General features: G+C 61.8%; 1 protein-coding gene across 11 annotated transcripts in view; it reads right to left on the bottom strand.

Moving 5' to 3' along the window:
- The window catches only part of BRSK2 (BR serine/threonine kinase 2), a 62,963-nt gene that overhangs the window by 25,428 nt on the left and 19,767 nt on the right, over window positions 1-17,768 (bottom strand). For all 11 annotated transcript variants that reach the window (XR_010406740.1, XR_010406739.1, XR_010406741.1 and 8 more), the window contains exons 2-3: window positions 1,707-1,801; window positions 299-384 (exon numbers count right to left, since the gene is read on the bottom strand). Coding sequence is in view for 8 of the 11 variants with exons in the window: in XM_064575981.1 (XP_064432051.1) it covers window positions 299-384; window positions 1,707-1,801 (181 nt within the window). In the remaining 3 variants the exon portion in view is untranslated. The remainder of the gene's footprint in view (window positions 1-298; window positions 385-1,706; window positions 1,802-17,768) is intronic.

Genomic DNA, 17,768 nt, shown 5'->3' with positions numbered 1-17,768 from the left:
GTGCCGCCGGGGCCCCTCCTGAGGCCTGGGCATCACAGGCCGGGCCTCCTATAGTCACACAAGCAGGAGTGACAGGGATGGACGCCCCCCCTGCAGTGACCTTGGGAGGGACCACCACCCACAGCCCAGGTGAGCTCAGGGAGGCCATACAGTTGGTGACTCTGCCGTGGTCTGGGCCGGGAGCGCTGACCGTGGAAGCCTCCTGAGAGCTCCCTCCTCACCAGGGCCCCCTGCCCGGGGGGCTGCCTGTGCCCTCCCCAAGGCCCCACCCCGGCTCTCCAGACCCGGCAATACCTACAAATATTTTTTGTTTTCATAAACATCGTGCAGCTTTAGAACGTGAGGGTGTTCGATGAGCTTCAGGATGGCAATCTCCCGCTCCACCTGCATGCGAAGAAGAGGTCCATCTGGGGGCAGGCTCACTGCCCTGCTCCCTGCATCCACCACCCCGTCACCTCTTACCCACAGCCCTGGGGCTGGGCGGTGGGGGACACCGATGCCATGCTGCCCTGCCCTCCAGAGGTCTCTGGCTGGTGGGGAGACAGAGAGATCGAGTGGCCCGTGCCCGCCTGGATGCCTTGGCTGGGTCATGGGGGCAGCAGGAGGCTTGGAGGAGGGCCAGCCTAGTGATGGGGTCTGCACCCCTATGGACTGGCCCATCCCATCCCAGGGGCATCACACAAGGGGGCTGCCTCCCAGCCCCTCCACCCCGGCCCTGCCAGGCCTTCAGGGGGGTGGGCCCCAGTTAGATCCTCAGGCCCCTGCCACTGAGCTCTGTGTCTCTGCTCGGAGAGCTTATGGGCAGCTAGAACTCAGTGTCCCCAACTGAACATGTGAGACCCAGGTGCTGTCCAAAGGAAGGTCAGGGTCTGCCCGCTCCCATCCAAGCAAGCATCACCTTCCCTTAAAACTGCCCCATCTGTGGTCTCTGGGGTTCCCCAGTGGGGCCCACACAAGTCACTCCCTGCCCTCTGGCGAGGTCCTCTTCCCCATCAGCAGCTCCCCCATCACCCTCCGCCCCTCAGGCAGCCCATCACTGCCCTCCTCGCATGCTGGCCCCACGTGCCCCCTCGGGAGATGGCTGGGAGAGTATGTGCGGCACAGTCCCCAGGGCAGCGGCAGGCGTGGTGGAAGGGACCCCCCAGCATGCCACCTGCCTGCGAAGGTCTGAGTGCCCCACACCCACGGGTGAGCAGACAGATAGATGGGGGAACCCGAGGCCTGAGCAACCCCTTCCCACTGAGTGTCCAGTCCCAAAGGGGGCCCAGACTCCACCACACGAGGGGCTCCCAGTACTGGGGAGGGAGGAGGGCGGGAAGCAGGAGGGGTGGTGTGGTCCCGTCCCGGGAAGTGTCATGTCCTCTTTCCCTCTCTGAGGCAGGGGCCTCCTCCTGAATCTAACTGGGGAAATTGAGGCCCCACTGGCTACCCCAGCAGGTTGGCACAGGGCCCAGACGGTGCCCCGGGATGCGGCCTGTCCCTCCCAGGTTCCTGGCTGAGGCCAGGAGAAAGGGCAGGCTGGCCGGTGGGCGGCAGCCAGCACGGAGGGTGCTGGTCACGGTCAAAGGACAGCAGCGCAGGGAGCCCGCTCTGTGGCTGGAGCCGCCCACCTGTGCTCCAGCAGGACCAAGCGAGTGGGACCCACCTGGGCTGGCTTCTCTGCAGCCCCCGGGGTTCTCACCACAGGCCCCCCACACTGAGCTCACCTTCATCAGCACAGACTCGCTGAGCTTCTCCCGGTTGACAATTTTAATAGCCACCTTCTGGCACGTGACACAGTGAATCCCCAGCTTCACAAGGCCTGCAGGGTAGAGAAGCCCCCTGAGACCCCATCCAGGGCTCCAACCAGCAGGGGCCTACCTGCTCCCCCTCAAGGCCCCTCACTCAGGGCCTGGGCCCTGCCCCCACCCCTCTCCGCCCAGTGCGCCTCAAGTGGGACTCCCACAGCCGCTGTCCGCCGTCCCACGCTCCTTGGTCACTGCCCAGAAGAGCTCCATCTTGGAGTATCCCTGCCCCACACCACATCCTCTGCCCACGGGACCAGCCCTCTGACCTCCTTGAGACCCTCCCCTTGCTCTCGAGGCCATGACCCCCAGAGTCCCCCCACTCCAGGCCTTCAGCCACTGCCCAGCAGGAAAGCCAGGGTATCTCAGACTCGGGGCCACCCCCTGCCTGGACCCTTAGGGACCCCTGCCTCCGGGATGCTCAGCCTCTGCCACCCGACCCACCAACTTCCTTTCAGCCTGCAGATCTCTGGGCAGAGATGTCCAGACAGTGTCCGGCTCGCTGCTGTCTCCAGGACAGTACAATGGGCCCAAGGCCACTCCCTGGACGGCACCACCCCAGCCTGTCACCCCCCCTGCCCCGCCCCCCACCCCTGGACCCCCCCAGGGCAGAACACTAATTCAGTCCTCCTCACGGCCCCACTTCTAGGACCTGAGCCCCAGCACACGTCTATGGTCCTGGTCGCCGCCCCCTTGTCGTGTGGCCACAGCCAGGCCTCCGCCTCTCCTCCCTCCCCTCCCTGGCTGGGACAGGCCTCCGGGGCCACCAGCAGCCTCGCCCCCACTGCAGCCCCGGCCACTGCCAGCACCCTCCAGACCTCTGGCTGGACCGCTCTGTGGGCTCAGGCCCAGGACACCCCACCTCTCCATCCCTGAGCCTAGGCCCCCAACCCCGACATTCCCCAAGGTGATTTCATTCCCAGGTGGGCACGTGAAGGCGATCATGATGGCTGAACCCACCTCCTGCACTTGGGGGCACAGGGGGCCGGGGGACCCCGTTCACCATGGCATCACAGCCCAACCCTGGGATGCCCTTTCTGTGAACACTGAGGGGCACCGGCACTGTGTCATCAGATTTGATCAAAGTCGGGACCCCGACTGCACACCCACCCCATCCATGGTTCTGGGGTGACCCGGCCCCCTAGTTGTTGCTGCTTTAACTGTGACCTTGAGCTCCTTGTCATGCTCACCAGCTGCTTGGGTTCACCTGGGTTTGGGGGATTCTTACCAATTTGCACGAGCCCCTCAATTTTTATGGGAAATGAATCCCTGTCACATGCATAAAAAACACCTTCCCTTAACGGACCGCACGTCCGTAACTTTACGTGGCCTCTGTGTCCTTCCGTGGAGCACGGTCACGGCTGTCCTTCTCAGCACGGCTTCTTGCCCTCCCCCGGTGTTGGGCTGGATGGGCCTGCAGGCTAGCCTCTCCGTGGGCACAGGGAGCTTGGCTGAGGGAGGACACCATACTTGCCCAGAGGCAGGAGCAGTGGCAGGTGGGGGACCTGGGCCTTTGTGGGCGATGCCCAAGGGCCAGGAGCTCGTGTGCACACTCAGGGAAGGACAGATGGGCTCCTGGGCTCCAGCAGGGTGTGCCCGCAGAGCCCCCCCCCCCGGCCCAGCTCCCACCCCAAGGAGGCCTGCAGACCCCTGGAGCCTCTTGCCGGCTGCCTTTGATCTGGCCTGAGTCCTGTGATTCAAGGTCAGCAGGAAGAGCACAGAGCACACAGCAGGAGGGTGCTGTTGGCGTCCATCTGTAATTCAGGCTGGAAGCCCAGGGACTCAGTGCCCCCAGGATGGGACCGGCCCTGCCACCAGCCCTGCCATCTAGACAGCAGGCGCCAGCCAGAGTTAGAAGCAAAACGTGTGCCTGGCAAGTCCCCAGAACAAGGCTGACAGGGCAGGGTAGCTGGGGAAATGGGCAGCAAAAGCCGCTACCCCACGGGGGACGAGCTCCTCCAAGTCCAGAAGGCCCAGGTCAGACACCGGACGAGGCGGCCGGACACCTCCCCAGAGGAGACAGCTACAGGCCAGATAGGGCTGGAACAGGAGCCCGAGAGACCCCCAGGGCAGAGTGCCATCGCTGTGCATTCCCGAACACAGGTGGGCACAGCCCTGGGCCAGCTCTGAGGGCCAGTCCCTGCGGCAAACAACGAGAGGGACAGGAAGGAGCTCAGGCACCGGGGTACCGAGCAGACGGGCCGGCGCGCCCGGGCCGACGGGCAGGAGGACGCGCCCACACGCAGCCCTCACACAGCCGTGCACACGTGTCCTCGGGAGGCAGGAATCGCAGACACGTGAGGGGAAACGTCACCCTGCTTCCAGAAAAGGGAAACAAATGGGTGTCCGAGTGACAGGGAGCCCGACAGCCACGCCGGCCCCTCTTCCAGAGGCCCAAAACCGTGCCGCCGGTGCCACCGCCCAGGGCTTTGCCAGGCTGTGTGCCCTGAGGGAACGCCATGGCCACCTCACCAGCCGCTGCACGGCTGCCCAGCGGACAAGGTGTACCAAACAGGCCCCACGCCACGGGCCTGCCCCTGCCCCTCTGAGCTGCTCGCGGGCCTGGCCCCCAGGAGCCTCCCGCTGAGCCCAGGTGAGGCCGGCCAGGACGCAGGGCCAGGGGCAGGGGGGCTGCCCTGGAACCCTGGCACTCCCTCCCTGCCTTCATCTTCCTCCACTTGCTGCCTCTGCCAAGGAAGTCTTCAGCCCTGCAGACTTCTACACACCCCTCAAAACCCAGTGTAGAGGTGCCTCTCCTTAGTGAAGCTTCCTGCCACCCTGGGCAGTGACTCAGCCCTGGATGTGCTGGCCTCCCACAGCCCTGGGGTCCTCTGGGGTGGGGTGTTTGGGTTCCTAGCAGTCCTGCCACTTCCCTGGAGGCAGGGAGTGGGCCATGTGCCCTCGGGAGCCCCCACTAAGCAGGCTCGAGATGGTGGGAGGACAGCGTCTGCTGGGGAAGCCCACAATCACCCTAATTACCCAGCCGCTGCAACAGCTCAGGCTTATCTCCGAACTGTGACACATTCCCATCTCTACAGCAAACACACACGCGTACCAACGCAGGGCAAGCGTCCTGTCACCGATGACTGCCAAGCCCGGGCGGCAGGCGCAGGAGGGCTGGACCGCCTGAGTCCATTCTGCAGGAAGGCTCCGGGCATCCAGGAGCCCCACAGGGAAGGCGTAGGCGAAAGGCCAAGGAAGAGCCCAGGTCTCCCAGGGCTATCCCACCCAGCAGGTCCTCACTGCACCCCAGACTTGGGCACAAACGCGCATGTGCTTTAATGAGCGTGCCCACCCCCTGGGACCCCAAGCCTGGCCAGGAAAGTCAGGGGGACCTATGGGCTGCCGTCCTGAGCGCCCCCTGCCCCTCCACTCAGCTATTACTGCCCACGGGACCCAGAGGGGGCCAGAGAGCCAGGGGGCAGGGGCTGCGGGCGGACTGGTGCTCTCTAGGGTGGGCTCGGGAGCACTCTGCAGGCAGTGCCCACTCCTCCTGCCCCGTGGCTCCGACCGGCCCTCGCGCCCACTGCACAGTCTGGAAGGAGGGAGGAGGCTGGCCCTGCATGTGCTGGGCCCCACGTGGCTCTGAGGGGCGCAGGACAGCCCCAGAGCAGTGAGGAGCAGGGTGCTGCAGGGCCAGGGGTCAGTCCTGAGCGGATGCCTCCTGGGGGTCATCCTTGACCTCGCTCTTCTTCTTGGTCGTGGTCCTTCACGAGCGCCCTGAGCCCTGGGAGCCCCCAGAGAAGGCCCCGGACTCTCACCGCCCAGAGGCTACCCTTTGGTCTGGGCGGGGGTCTAGCAGCAGGTGACTCTTGCATCAGGGACAGCCACCTTCTCTGCATGTCCACCATGTGCCGGGTGCAGAGGGCCCTCTGCAGAGAGGAGCGCAGAGCCTGAGAGGTGAATGACCAGCCACGCCTGCCCCCACCGCACTGCCAACTGGCCGTGGGCCAGGGCCACGTGAATGCCACAGCCTCTGCAAGCACCTGGGAACACCACCGGCCCTGCAGAGTCCTGCGAAGTGATGCACACAGGGCACACGCAGCTCCTGCCCGGGGTGGGGGGGGCGAGCAAAGGGAGAAATGATTGTTTCTGCCGTTTCTCATCCAAATCACCAAATACCTGCCTCGGTGGAGACCTGGCCCCTCCCCATTGCTGACTCAGTTACTCTCCAGACTCGCCTGGCCCTCGACCCTGCACCCTGCCCCCCTCCAGCCCTGGCCGCGGTCCTGCCCTGGGGGCAGGCAGCTCTCCTGAGCCCAGAAGAAGGTCCTCCTGCGGCTCCCTCCCCGCCTGGCAGCCGGCAGTCCCCCCGCCCCCCCCAGAAGAGGCTGAGAATTCAGGGAAAGGGTGGGAGTCAGCTGTCTGCCCGCAAAGCCCGTGAGAGGAGTGGATGTGGGACGTGGGGCAGGAGTGGGTAGCAGGCTCACGGGTGGCGAGCGGTGGTCCAGACACAGCCGAGTCCCCCTGGGGAGGACAGAGGCTCTCCGGAGAGGAACCTGGCCGCAGAAAAGGACGGCCACTGTCCGCGGTGCTGACCGAGCCGGCACCTGCTCACAGGGCCCCCTGCCTGTGTGCTCACACCCGCGACTGGTGATGGTTCCGTGTCAGCTGGTCCTTGCACGTGGGGACCAGGGAGAGCGGTGCCCACTGCAGGTTCTGGGGAGGGAGACTCATGGTGCGGGGGCGGCGGACACTTCTGCTGAGCCAGGGTGGAGGAGCAGGGCAGCGCGGGGCTCCGTCCGTGTCTCGGGAGAAACCAGTGTCCAGCCGCTAGCGCTCACGGGGCCAGCCGAGGGTCCCTAACAGCTGGGGTGGGAGGCCGCCCCTCCTCCGTCACAAGCCGCTGCACCTCTGGCTCGGGGCCCAGGGCCGCAAGCATAGCCGAGGGGCACCCATTCTCCACCTCCTCAGCTGGCCTCACTGTGGGGCCCCACTCGTGGGCACGAGAGGGAGCAGTCCCCGGGGCGGGGCCCAGCGGACACGCCTGTCTTGCCGGGTAGACGGCCCTGTCACCCCTCCTGCTTGGGCTCTCCTGGAAGGAGCGGGGAGGTGGCAGCACACTGGCCGTTGGGAAAATGAGTCAGCAGGGCTGGCGGCCCTGAGCCAGCCCCACCTCCCCGGGCTGGGCTGCCCACAGCAGCCTGGGCAGCGGGAGAAGCCTGAGAGGGCGGGCAGGGGCAGAGGCACACAGGCCTGAGGGTGGGGAGGACTGGGAGCCCCCCCAGCCGTAGCATCAGCGCCCAGTATCCTCATGGGAGTGGCCTGGATCCATGCTCAGAGTCCACACACTGCCCTTGACTGTCTCTGGGGGCTGAGCTTCCCAGGCTCTGCTCTCAAGGGCCAGCTCGGCAGCCGTACTGAGGGAAGGCCCAGATGCTGCAGGGAGTCCGGCCCTGGCCACTGTCCCCACATGGACAACTACCCCATGCCGAGGCCAGGACCCACACACCTGGATCTGGAGGCAGAACCAAATGGGCAGGGGCCAGGCATGGCGTTCCCCACAGGCCAAAGGCCCCCGATGGGAGCTTGATGCAGCCAGACAAGCCCGGGGCGGGCAGCCAGAGCCGTGGTGGGCCACCCAACCTGCTGGCCCAGGTGGGCCAGCTGAGCGCTGAGCTGAGCCCAGAGGAGAGCGGGTTTGGGGGGGCTGTAGAGGCCCCGCCCCCAGCTCCTGGGAGAAGCTCATGGGCAGAGGCAAAGAGCACAGGCCGCAGGCGCAGGAGGGTGGCTGTCTGCCGTGCTCCCAGCTGCACCTGGCCCTGCAGCCTCTGCCGGCCACCCTGTCACCCTGGCTCTCCAGGCTGCAGCAGCCTCCGGGAGGACCCCTAGGGACCCCACTTCCTAGAAGCCAGCGTCCCGGCCACACGGCCCCTCCTGTTCTGCACCACACTGGCCTATGAGCTGCAGACTCCGTCACCTGGGCTTGTGCTAAGGCTAAGGCCCTAGGGCAGGGTGGGCTCTGGGGGGTGGTCAGGCCTGGATGTGGCCGCCTGCTCCAGCCAGACCACTGGCCGGAAAGGAGGCTCCTAAGGTTCCTCCACTTGAACCTTGATCCTCACACCAGCCCACTTCCTTTCTCAGAAGAGGAAACTCATAGGGTGCCTCCCTCCAGGGCTGTGCCTGGTGCAGGCGGGGCAGTGGTGAGAGCCTCTTATGGAGGAAGCAGAACCCTCCCTCCCGCAAATCCTGTCCTTAAACCCCCAGAGTCCTGCTGGGGTCGAGAGGCCGGGGAGGGGCATGTCTGGCAGAACAGTTTGCCGAGTGTGTGGTAGGGGAGAAGCTGACCCCAGGGCCCATTCTCCTGTCACTGCCCATGGGGTCAGGGTGAAACTGAGCCTGGGGACAGCGCTTCCCCAGCTGGTGCAAGCACATGTCCCACCCCCAGCACCCACTCACAAGCGGCTTAGGAAGTCAGCAGGGTGCTGGGCAAAGACATGGGCTGAAGCCCAAAGACGCTAAAGGGAATGAGTCCAGGTTCCCAGCACCACCCCCCAAAGGTGGGGCGGGGTCCTTTCAGCACCCTGGACAGGGGATCCATGTAACTTGGGGTCCAAGGACAGCAGCTGACTTGCTCTGGGCTACACAGCTGGAGTGACACCAGAGCCAGGGTGCTCTGGGGAGCCGGTTGTCAGCGCTCCCTGGGCACCTCCTCCAGCCACACCCCTGCTCTTTCCTGAGCCTGGAGCCAAAGCCTGCCTGCACCACATTCTGGGGGTCGTGGCACAATGGTAACCTCTAAACCCAGGATACCAGCAGAGCACAAAGCTCTCTGGACTACCCTTCTGGCATCATCTCAGGAGGCCCTACCCCAGATCTCTGGCACAGGGTGCAGGTAGGGCCAAGGGGCCAGCCCTTGGCGGCTAGAGCACCTCCTTCCAAAGGGTGGGGAGGTGCAGGAGCCCCCACCCCTCCTGGAAGAGCACCCGGCTTGCGGCAACCTTTAGCTAGGGAGAGTCAAGGAGGCCAGGACCTGCTAGGGGCTCACAGTGCGCTCACAAACCCCCCCAGGTGTGGGGTGGGATGGGGATGGAGCCTGGCAGAGGAATGGCTGCCTGCTCTCCAGGCTCCAGAGGCTCTGAGCCCCATGCTCAGGGAGAATGTAAGGTCCCTCTGGCCTCCAGTGGGATGACATCAGTGCCCAGGCCCCACGAGGAGCCCCCAGCCTGGAAGCCCCACCGGGTCTGGGGTGGCCTCTCTTCACAGCAGGTGGGGGGGGGGACTCCCAGGGAGGCTGTGCTGGGAGACAGTCCACACCAGGCACGTGTGGTGGCCATGCTGAGGCCTAGCCCCTCCACCCCAGCTGCCTCCCACCCCGCGACAGGGGATGGGCCCTCTCCAGCTGCTTGACTCCCACTCCCACCAGCCTCACCCTCCTGGGGAGTGAGGGGCTTGTGGTCAGGCTGGGGAAGTTCAGGGACAGAAGGCCCAGACTTAGGCCCCTCCCTGGAGTCCACTCGCCTGAATAAAGGGCCACACGCCCCACCCTCCTGCTGCCAGTTCCCCCGCACCCTGACAGGGCGCCAGACGCCAGACCTGAGCCCAGGAAGAGGGTTTGGGGCCCCCCACCCCAAGCCCTCAGCATTGCCCTCTCCTCTCTCCCAGGGCTGGTCCAGGGCCTCCCACGCTCACGTCTGCCTTCCAAGGCCACTCCTCCGCAGGCAGAAGGCGGAAGCCCCTGCGGGGGTAGGAGCACTGCATTGGGTTTAGTTCCCAGGTTTCAGGAGCACCCCTGCCCGCTCAGCTGCCCTAGGTTCCAGCCTGTTGCGCCTGGACCCAGCGGACTCGCTTCAAATGCACCTCCTTGGCAAACATGCAGGGGCGCCTTGGACTTGCAGACCAGGAGGGCGGCCCCTTTGAAGTTGCCCAGACATCAAAGCGCCCTCGTTCCCCATTCCTGGTAGCCCTGTCTGGGCCTGCATTCTTCCTGTGCCCCTACCGGACCTCCGTTCCCGCCTGCAGGCCCCCTGCCCCAGCTCTGGGGAGTGGGGGGTGCTGGGCTGGCGCCCTGGTTCTCTCAGCCTCCTCCTGGGGCTCCGAGGTCCCCAAAACCCTTTCTCCTCCTCTATTTGGGGGGGTGGGGATGTCCGGATCCTGTGCCCCACCCCCAACCTGTGCAGTGCTGCATCCACCCGCATCCATCTGCCCGGCACGCCCACGCTTCTGGGCCCCGTGGAGGCCCTGCAGGCCGCAGCTCCCAGCGACACCCCCACACCCCCCCATCACGTGGCCAGCTCCTGGTTCGCACCCACGCACGTTCCTCCCAGGTTGGGAAGGAGGCCCCGATGGGGGGACCCAGAGGGGGACAGGGGACGGGGGGTGGGGAGGGAACCCGGCCCCAGCAGGCTCAGTCTCAATATAGATTCCGATGTTTCCTTCGCCCACCAGGCGCCAGGGGGGAGGCGGTGGCGCGCGTCTCTTGGGAGACAACTGTTAACGCTCTGAAAAGGAACCTCTCAAATTAAATTAATTAAGCCCTGAAATATTTCACACCCGCTGCAGCCACTGGGCTGCCTCTGCCAAGCTCCCTGCCCTCCCCACCCACAGCACCCAAACACGACGTAGGGGACTGCCACCCCCTCTGTACGATGGACCAGAACCCCTCCTCCTGCTGCCCTTGACCCAAGGGAGGAAAGGGGGGGCGGAGAGGCCAGCTCTCTACCCACCCCCCATGCACGTCTTCCTGCCTCCCCCATTCCAGAGCTCCTCGTGTAACAGTGGGGCTCTTCTGCTGCCCAAAAGCCCTTTGCAGGTGGAGCCGGTCACGTGTGCAGTAAGCAAGGACGGCTGTGGTCCAGGACCAGCTTTGAAGCCTGGTTCTCTCTCCCCTCCTGGGGTGGGGGCTTCGGTAGCCCCTTCAGCCTTGGGGGTGTCCTAACACCCTTTCCTGCCTGGGGTAAAGATGGAATGAGGACCTCCCCACACACACATGGCTGCAGTCCTAAGCATTCTATCCTTGATCCCTGCCCCTCCCAGAGGCAGTCTGGGACTGCCCCCGTGAAGGGGCCCAACTGTGTGCATAGCCAGGGGGTCAGCATAGCCAGGGGTGTCAGCGGTGGGGCCAGTCAAGCCAGGCACCCTCTCTCCAAAGCCCAAAGTCAGCCTTCAGAGGCTTCACATGTTTTCAGGCCCAGAGCCAGTTGAAAATCCAGAAGACAATTCCACATGCCCCCTCCTCCAAAAAAGCTCTCTCTTGGTTCTTCACCCAACTGGAAGATGCTGATAGGGACCACCCACTGGAGCCCCAGGGTTAAGAACTTGCTTGCCAGGACCCAGTTGGAGGGCTGAGGGAGAGGTCACGGCCCTCCTGGGAACACAGACCCTCCTCCCCCATGAGACACTCAGGACAGCCTCCCAGGCTCAAAGCTGAGAAGGGTCGAGATGCTGGGTACCTTCTGGAGCCTGAAGGCAGTGACAGAGGCAGTCCCTGCCCCCACTCAGAGGCTAACACGTGTTTAGGAAGTACCAGAGGCATTTCCTAAGCAGACCACAATACGGTACCATTCAAAAGGTGTCTCCACTGGGGACATATGACAAACGAGAGAAGGAAGCTGAGGGAGGAAGATGGGCCCCAAGAGGACTTTGCTGGCCCAGGTGTTGGAAGAGGAGGCAGAGCTGGGTGGAGTTCTGGGGAAAAAGGGGGGCAGGGACAGATGCTTGGGGTGGGGGGACTTTGGGAAGAGGTCCAGACTGTGGGCAGGTGCCTGGAGAAGCTGCCAGAACCCTGCCTGCCAGAGAGACCCCAGGTCCCTTGTGCTTGTCTCCTGTCAACGCCACCCTCTGGATTAAAAAATGGTGGTGGAAAGGAGATCTCGAAACATTCCGGAAACAGAAGGCAGGGGGCAGGTGATGAGGGACAGGACAATGACTGGGCTTCCCAGTCTCCAGAGGACCCAAGAGAAGCTCCAGGTATCAGCGTCAGCCAGGGAGCGCAGGGCAGGCCTGAGGGTAGGGCTGCAAAGACAGATGTGACACTTACTGAGGGTGCAGATGTGGGGACAATCTAGGTTGGCATCCCCCTCTCCATGCCCAGAATGGGACACAGACTAGGACAAAATCCAATATTTTAGGGGCCAGGAGGCTGCTCTGACCAAGTCTTCCTAATTCTGACAGGCCTAATGCCCAGTCCCTGCCCATAAGCGTGCCCCCACCAGACTGACCACACTCTGAGCTGTGAGCAGGAGTCCCCTCCCAGAGAGACCCAGGCAAGAAAATATTCTTACTTCTCACACAAGGAGCCACACCACCCACTCAGGCCCCCTTGCGTGGGTAAACAGCCAACTACATGTTTCCAGAGGGAGTCCAAACAGAAACAGAACTGACCCAGGAGAAACAGCTGTTTAGAAAGGCTTTTACTGATTATTGCATTGACTCACTCAGATTTAATAAGTTGCTACATCTATAAAACAAGGAATCTACGGAAAGGATGAGAAAACAAGAAAGAGCTCTAGGAAAGCAAAGACAGTAATTGCTGGAAAAAGAAGCGGGTGAAAGAAGGACCAAACCATGGAAAAATGCCAACGAGGCTGAGAACAGAGACAAGAAGAAAAGATGAACCAGGAGGCACTGATAACCCAGGAAGGTGATATCTGATTAAAGGAAGGAGCTGAGAGTGGACAGCAAATGTTCCCGAGACCCAAGACCCAGTGGGCGTGGACATGTCACAGCGAAAGGCCCCACAGCCTGCCCGGCCATGGAATGCAAGCAGACCCACATGCACGCACAGCCTCGACAGTGAGATCCCAGGAGTTTGTTTCATTGCTTCACTCACTCATTCACTCATCGAGGATGCATGGGGCTTCTCCTGGTGACAGGCATTCAAAACAACAGAGAAAAAGAGAAGAAATGTCCACACTGTGGTGTTCACACCCTCAATATACTTAGCTAGAGCTGAACATAAACTCACTGAAGTGACCACTCAGTCCTGACCCAGCTTAAGTCCTGCCCAGATCAAAGTGATCAGCCCCACCCTAAATGCCTGAGAGGGAAGGTTGAGCCCATTCTGGAAAAACCAAAAACCTTCCCTACTGCAGTCGAACTGTCTTTTTAAATAAACAATGCCACCATACAATAAAAAGGATGTCGTACACAAAGAAGTAGAAAAATGTGACTTATTCTTGGGGTGCCTGGGTGGCTCAGTCATTAAGCGTCTGCCTTCGGCTCAGGTCATGGTCCCAGGGTCCTGGGATCGAGCCCCACATCGGGCTCCCTGCTCCGTGGGAAGGCTGCTTCTCCCTCTCCCACTTCCCCTGCTTGTGTTCCCTCTCTCGCTGTGTCTCTCTCTGTCAAATAAATAAAATCTTTAAAAAAAAAAAAAGAAAAATGTGACTTATTCTCAAGAGAAAAAAATAACCTATAGAAGCAGGCTACAGCTAACCCAAATATTAGAATTTTCAGAAAAGGATTTTAAGATAATATTATAAATACAAATATTTTTTCTCCTCTCTCTCCCTCCTCTTCCCTCAAAAATATATATATTTTTAAATTACAGTAAAGGATAGACCAAAAGAATTCATTGGATGGGCTTAACAGCAGAGTGGACACAAAAGAAAGGATTAATGAACTCTAAGACAGGTCAATAGAAACTGCCCAAACTGAAATACAGAAAGCAAAAGCATGAAAAAACAAACATAACAGCACATCAGAGACCTGTGGGACAGCTCCAGAAAGTCTAACATAATTGTAACAGGAGTCCGAGAAAAAGAGAAGAGAAAGACATATTTTAAGAGATAACAGCCATGATTTTCCCCTAAAGGTATTACATATATCAGCCCACAGGTCCATGAGGCTCACTGAAGCAAAAGCAGGACGGAAACACGGAGAGCCACGCCACGGCAAATCACTGCTAATTTGATACAACAGAAAGGAAAAGAGAAAATCTTAAAACCAGCCAGAGAAAGGACGTGCATCACATCGGGTCAGTAGTGCATGACTTCTCACCAGAAAGAGCACGGCCAGGACGGGAATGTTGTTTGGGGGAGGGGGCAGGCAGAAGCAGCTCTGGGGAGGGTGGGAGGGAAGAGCAGAGATGCTGTGGCAAGTCAATGGAGCCAGGTTAAGGTGTTATTTCCAAACCGAGCAAGAGCACCTGGGAAGAGCTGAACTGCCACGCCGGGGAGAGGGCAGCGCGGGGGGCCGCTAGGCAGCGCCTCAAGTGCCAGTCAAGACTCTGGCGTGAGCTCCCCACCGGGAGTCCTGGAAATGAGATCGGTTCAGAGAAGTGGCCTTGGGGGCTGCACTCGGGAGCCTCCCACAGGCGACCGCTCAGAGCACAACATGCAGCCCAGGACTTGCCCTGGTGAGCACTCGTGGCCGCCCGGTGGAAAACAACGTCTGGAGGAGCCGGTAAGACACGCGTCTTGTATGCACAGACTTCAGGTGTCTTTCCCGCCACTTCACTCTGTCGCGTCACACCAAGTCGGCCCTCCCTGGAGAGGCTGCAGAGCCCCATTCTGGACCACGTGTGAGTGGCTACCCGGGCACCACCTTGACACAGAATGAAGACAACCGGCCGGCGGGGTCTCCTGTGCCCGAGAGATCCGCGGCACCTGCTCAGGACCCTGCAGAAAGCCTGGCCAACACCTCTACACAGGTGGCAGTCCCACACACGGCAGGACACAGCTCCGGGCCCCCGGAGCCAAGAAGAAGCCCTGCCGCTCCCGGCACCTGCAGCCTGGCCTCCCAGCTGCCCCCTCTCCCCAGCGCCCACCCCTGCCCCGGGCCACACTGCGCCCGCCACTGGGAGGGACCCTGTGTGCCAGACAAGGCCCGGGGTTGCCACAAGAAGCCAGTGATGAACTCTGTCCATCTTGTTCCGGGTGCCAGCTGGCCAGGGACTTCAGAACTTTTGAGTTGCAAAGACTGTAAAAACTAAGTCCCAGAACACACGTCCTGAGAGCACCGGTGGCCCCAGGCCAGGAGTTCGAGGGCCTCTGTGTGACGGCGGGGGGGGGCACAGAGCCCCCTACCAGGAGCACCTGTGAGCCTCCCACAAAAGCTGGCCAGGCCCCCTTTCCTCTGAGCAGGCCGACTGCACGGGACAGAGTGCGCATGTGAGGGAGGGGCAGCAGGGTGAGCGCGCACGCGGCAGGTTACCGTGTGTGCACGCCGCCCCCCAGCCCCGGAGCTCTGCTCCCCTTTATTTTTTTATTTTTTATTTTTATTTTTTTTAAATGTTTTATTTATTTATTCATGAAAGTCAGAGAGAGAGAGAGAGGCAGAGGCAGAGGGAGAAGCAGGCTCCCCGCGGAGCAGGGAGCCCGATGCGGGACTCGATCCCAGGACCCCGGGATCACGACCTGAGCCGAAGGCAGACGCTTAACCATCTGAGCCACCCAGGCGCCCCTCTGCTCCCCTTTAAAACCTAAACCAGTGACACAGGGTGAACTTCGGGCGTGATTTCTTTGGTAAGTACTAATCTTAGTTCCTACGTGATATATTTTACTTTGAAAATGAAAGTAAATTCTTCTTTTTAAATTAATTGATGATACTTAATTGTTCTAGAACTAAAGCCCAGATCAAGCAAAAGCAGTTATCACTGATTAACACATGACAACTACCAAACAATTTGCTGTATAAAGCACCGCTCAGACACAGCCCACTCTCGGCATCAGGTGCGACGCAGGTGCCAGTCCTGGGGAGGGGCCCATTCTCCAGGGGGGTGCAGCCGGGTTGGGGCTGGCTCACCACGTGTCCCCACAGGCATCCAGACACAGCCATTGTGGGCAGAACCACGCCCATGCCAGGCTCTGCAGATGAGCCTTGACCCCAGCGGTGGCCCCAGTGCCATGCCCTGCTGCACTGACTGGGGCTGCCCTCGGCCTTGGTCTTTGAGCCCACCCCAGGGGCCACGTCCTTCTGGCTGTATGCAGCCCAGGCCAGAGCCAGCAGTCAGCATGCCTGGCAGAACATCCCTGCACTTTCCCGGGAGGGTCACAGCCACTGCCAAGCTCACCCGCCCCTCGACCAGCAGTGTCACTAACGATGGCATGAGGAGCTGGTGCAGTGAGGGTGGAGAGCAGGTCGTCCCGCTGACTGTGGGGCTGAGGTCAGGACCCCTTCTCCAGGTCCCCATAAGCTCTTGGATTCGTGGGGTCAGGGGACAGCAATAATGGGACAGTGTGGGAAGTCCCCAAGACAGGGCTCCGCCCCAGCTCTACAGGCCCCAGATGCTCCAGGTCCACTCCCCTCCTGACCCAGGGGGCTCTATCGGGCAGCTGGGGCCGGGGGACCTGGGGGGCAGGGTGTGGCTGGCTGGAGGAGCACAGCCTCAGCATCCTGTTGTCCCACACACAGCCTGCCGGTCCCACACAGGCCCCAGGGCCCCGGCCCAGCCTGGCTGCCCCCCATGTCTCCTCACTCAGTGGGCTCACCCCACACTTCTGCTGGCTCTGGCTGCCCCTCCCCCACCTTCCAGGAATACTTTTCTTAGACTGAAAACAGTCAAACTAAGTCCAACCAAAAAAAAGTGAGCATTTTACCAAACCAGCTATGAAATCCATTTGCTTCTCCACCACCAGGAGCGGCAACCACCGCTTTGCCGCTAACCAAACTTCTCCAAGGGAGGGAGCCTTGCAGGTGCAGCCCCAACTCTGAAAATGACCCCTCGGAAAAGGGACTGGAAGCTGCTCCCTGGGCTGACCCAAGGTCTTCCTCCGATTTCCTACCTTCTCCCAGAGGTCTCTGCACCCTCACCCCAAGTCCTCAGCCAACCACACCCCACCTGGAGGGAATGGGGGCTGCAGCTGGCCTGTCCCAGGACCCCAGCCTTGGGAGCAGGCAGAGACCCCACAGGGGCAGTGGGTAGAGGAACAGGGGAGCTCCCCCAGAGCCAGGAGCCAGGAGGCCCCCACCGGCAGCTTTCCTGGTACACTCTCCACCCCAGGGAATAGGTCAGCTTGTCTGCTCTGAGGCCATGTGCCCAGAGGGGATGCAGGCCACACAGACTGGAGGTGCAGGGGCAGGCCCTCCTTACCCCCAAAGGGGAGGGCAGCAGCAGGGGCTGGGCATGGGAGGGGTGCCAAGCCCACCACACAATCTAGCTCTGCTCCTCCAACCTCCCACCACTCTGCTTTGCCCACCACCCACCCCGCCCCCTCTGGTTAGCGCTGGGCGGGGGGCGAGGGAGGGGCCTGGAGGCCCCACCTTCACAGAAGTACGTGCATACACACATTACACACATATGCACACATGCACTCGAGCAGGGCAAGTTTGACTTGCTTCCCATCAGCACACAGCTCATTCCTAGGGAAGGATCAAGAAGACAGCCCACAGCCTGGGCCCTCTGGACCCTCTGCTGCAAAGGGACTCCCCAGGCCCCAGTCTCCCAAAGCCCCAGCTCAGGGTCCTTGATGGAGAATCCAGTCCTGGGAAAGCATCTTTGGAGTGCCTCCAAGGGTCAGCACTGGGCTCTGGGGCCAGGTCCTCCCTGTGGTCTTTTCGAGGGGCTGCAGGGGAGGTAAAAGAGGGTGGGGCAGAGGAGGGGTCCCCTGGGCTGATGAGAGAGGGTGGTGGGGCTGAGACATAGACCCAGGGGAATGGGTCTGCCCTTGGGGTTCCCAAGGAAGCCTTTGGGAAGCGTCAGGCTGAAGGCTGCCGGGAAGAGCACTGCCGGGGCATTGGTGATGGGTCAGATGCCCCCAGGGGTGCTCACAGAGCACTGAGGCCAGCACAGCAACTCCAGGACAGGCCCTGGGGCGCCGGCCTGCTCCCTCTGACCCAGACTTGGGTCTCAGCCCTGAGGGCCGTGATATGCCACAGAGAAACTAGCCCCAGCGCCCCTGGTCCTTCCCAACAAGGCCACAGGGCAGAAGGCCCATAAGCTCCGAACAAGGGCAGTGGGGGGGCCTCTGGGCGGGGGCAGGAGGAGGGACCAAGGGATGAACCCCCCAGAGTAGTCTCTGGGGCTGGGGAGAGGCAGCTCCCGTCCCCAGGCCCCACCCACATCCCTGCCCCAGGCTGAGTGCTGCCTGCTTGTTTGCAGGA

Source organism: Mirounga angustirostris, unplaced genomic scaffold (genome assembly GCF_029215605.1).
Source record: "Mirounga angustirostris isolate CCGP_5_RB_7025 unplaced genomic scaffold, mMirAng1.0.hap1 SCAF_13, whole genome shotgun sequence".
NCBI classification, from domain to species: Eukaryota; Metazoa; Chordata; class Mammalia; order Carnivora; family Phocidae; genus Mirounga; species Mirounga angustirostris.
The sequence above is the reverse complement of the archived record's forward strand: the minus strand, read 5'-3'. Positions and strand labels throughout refer to the sequence as shown.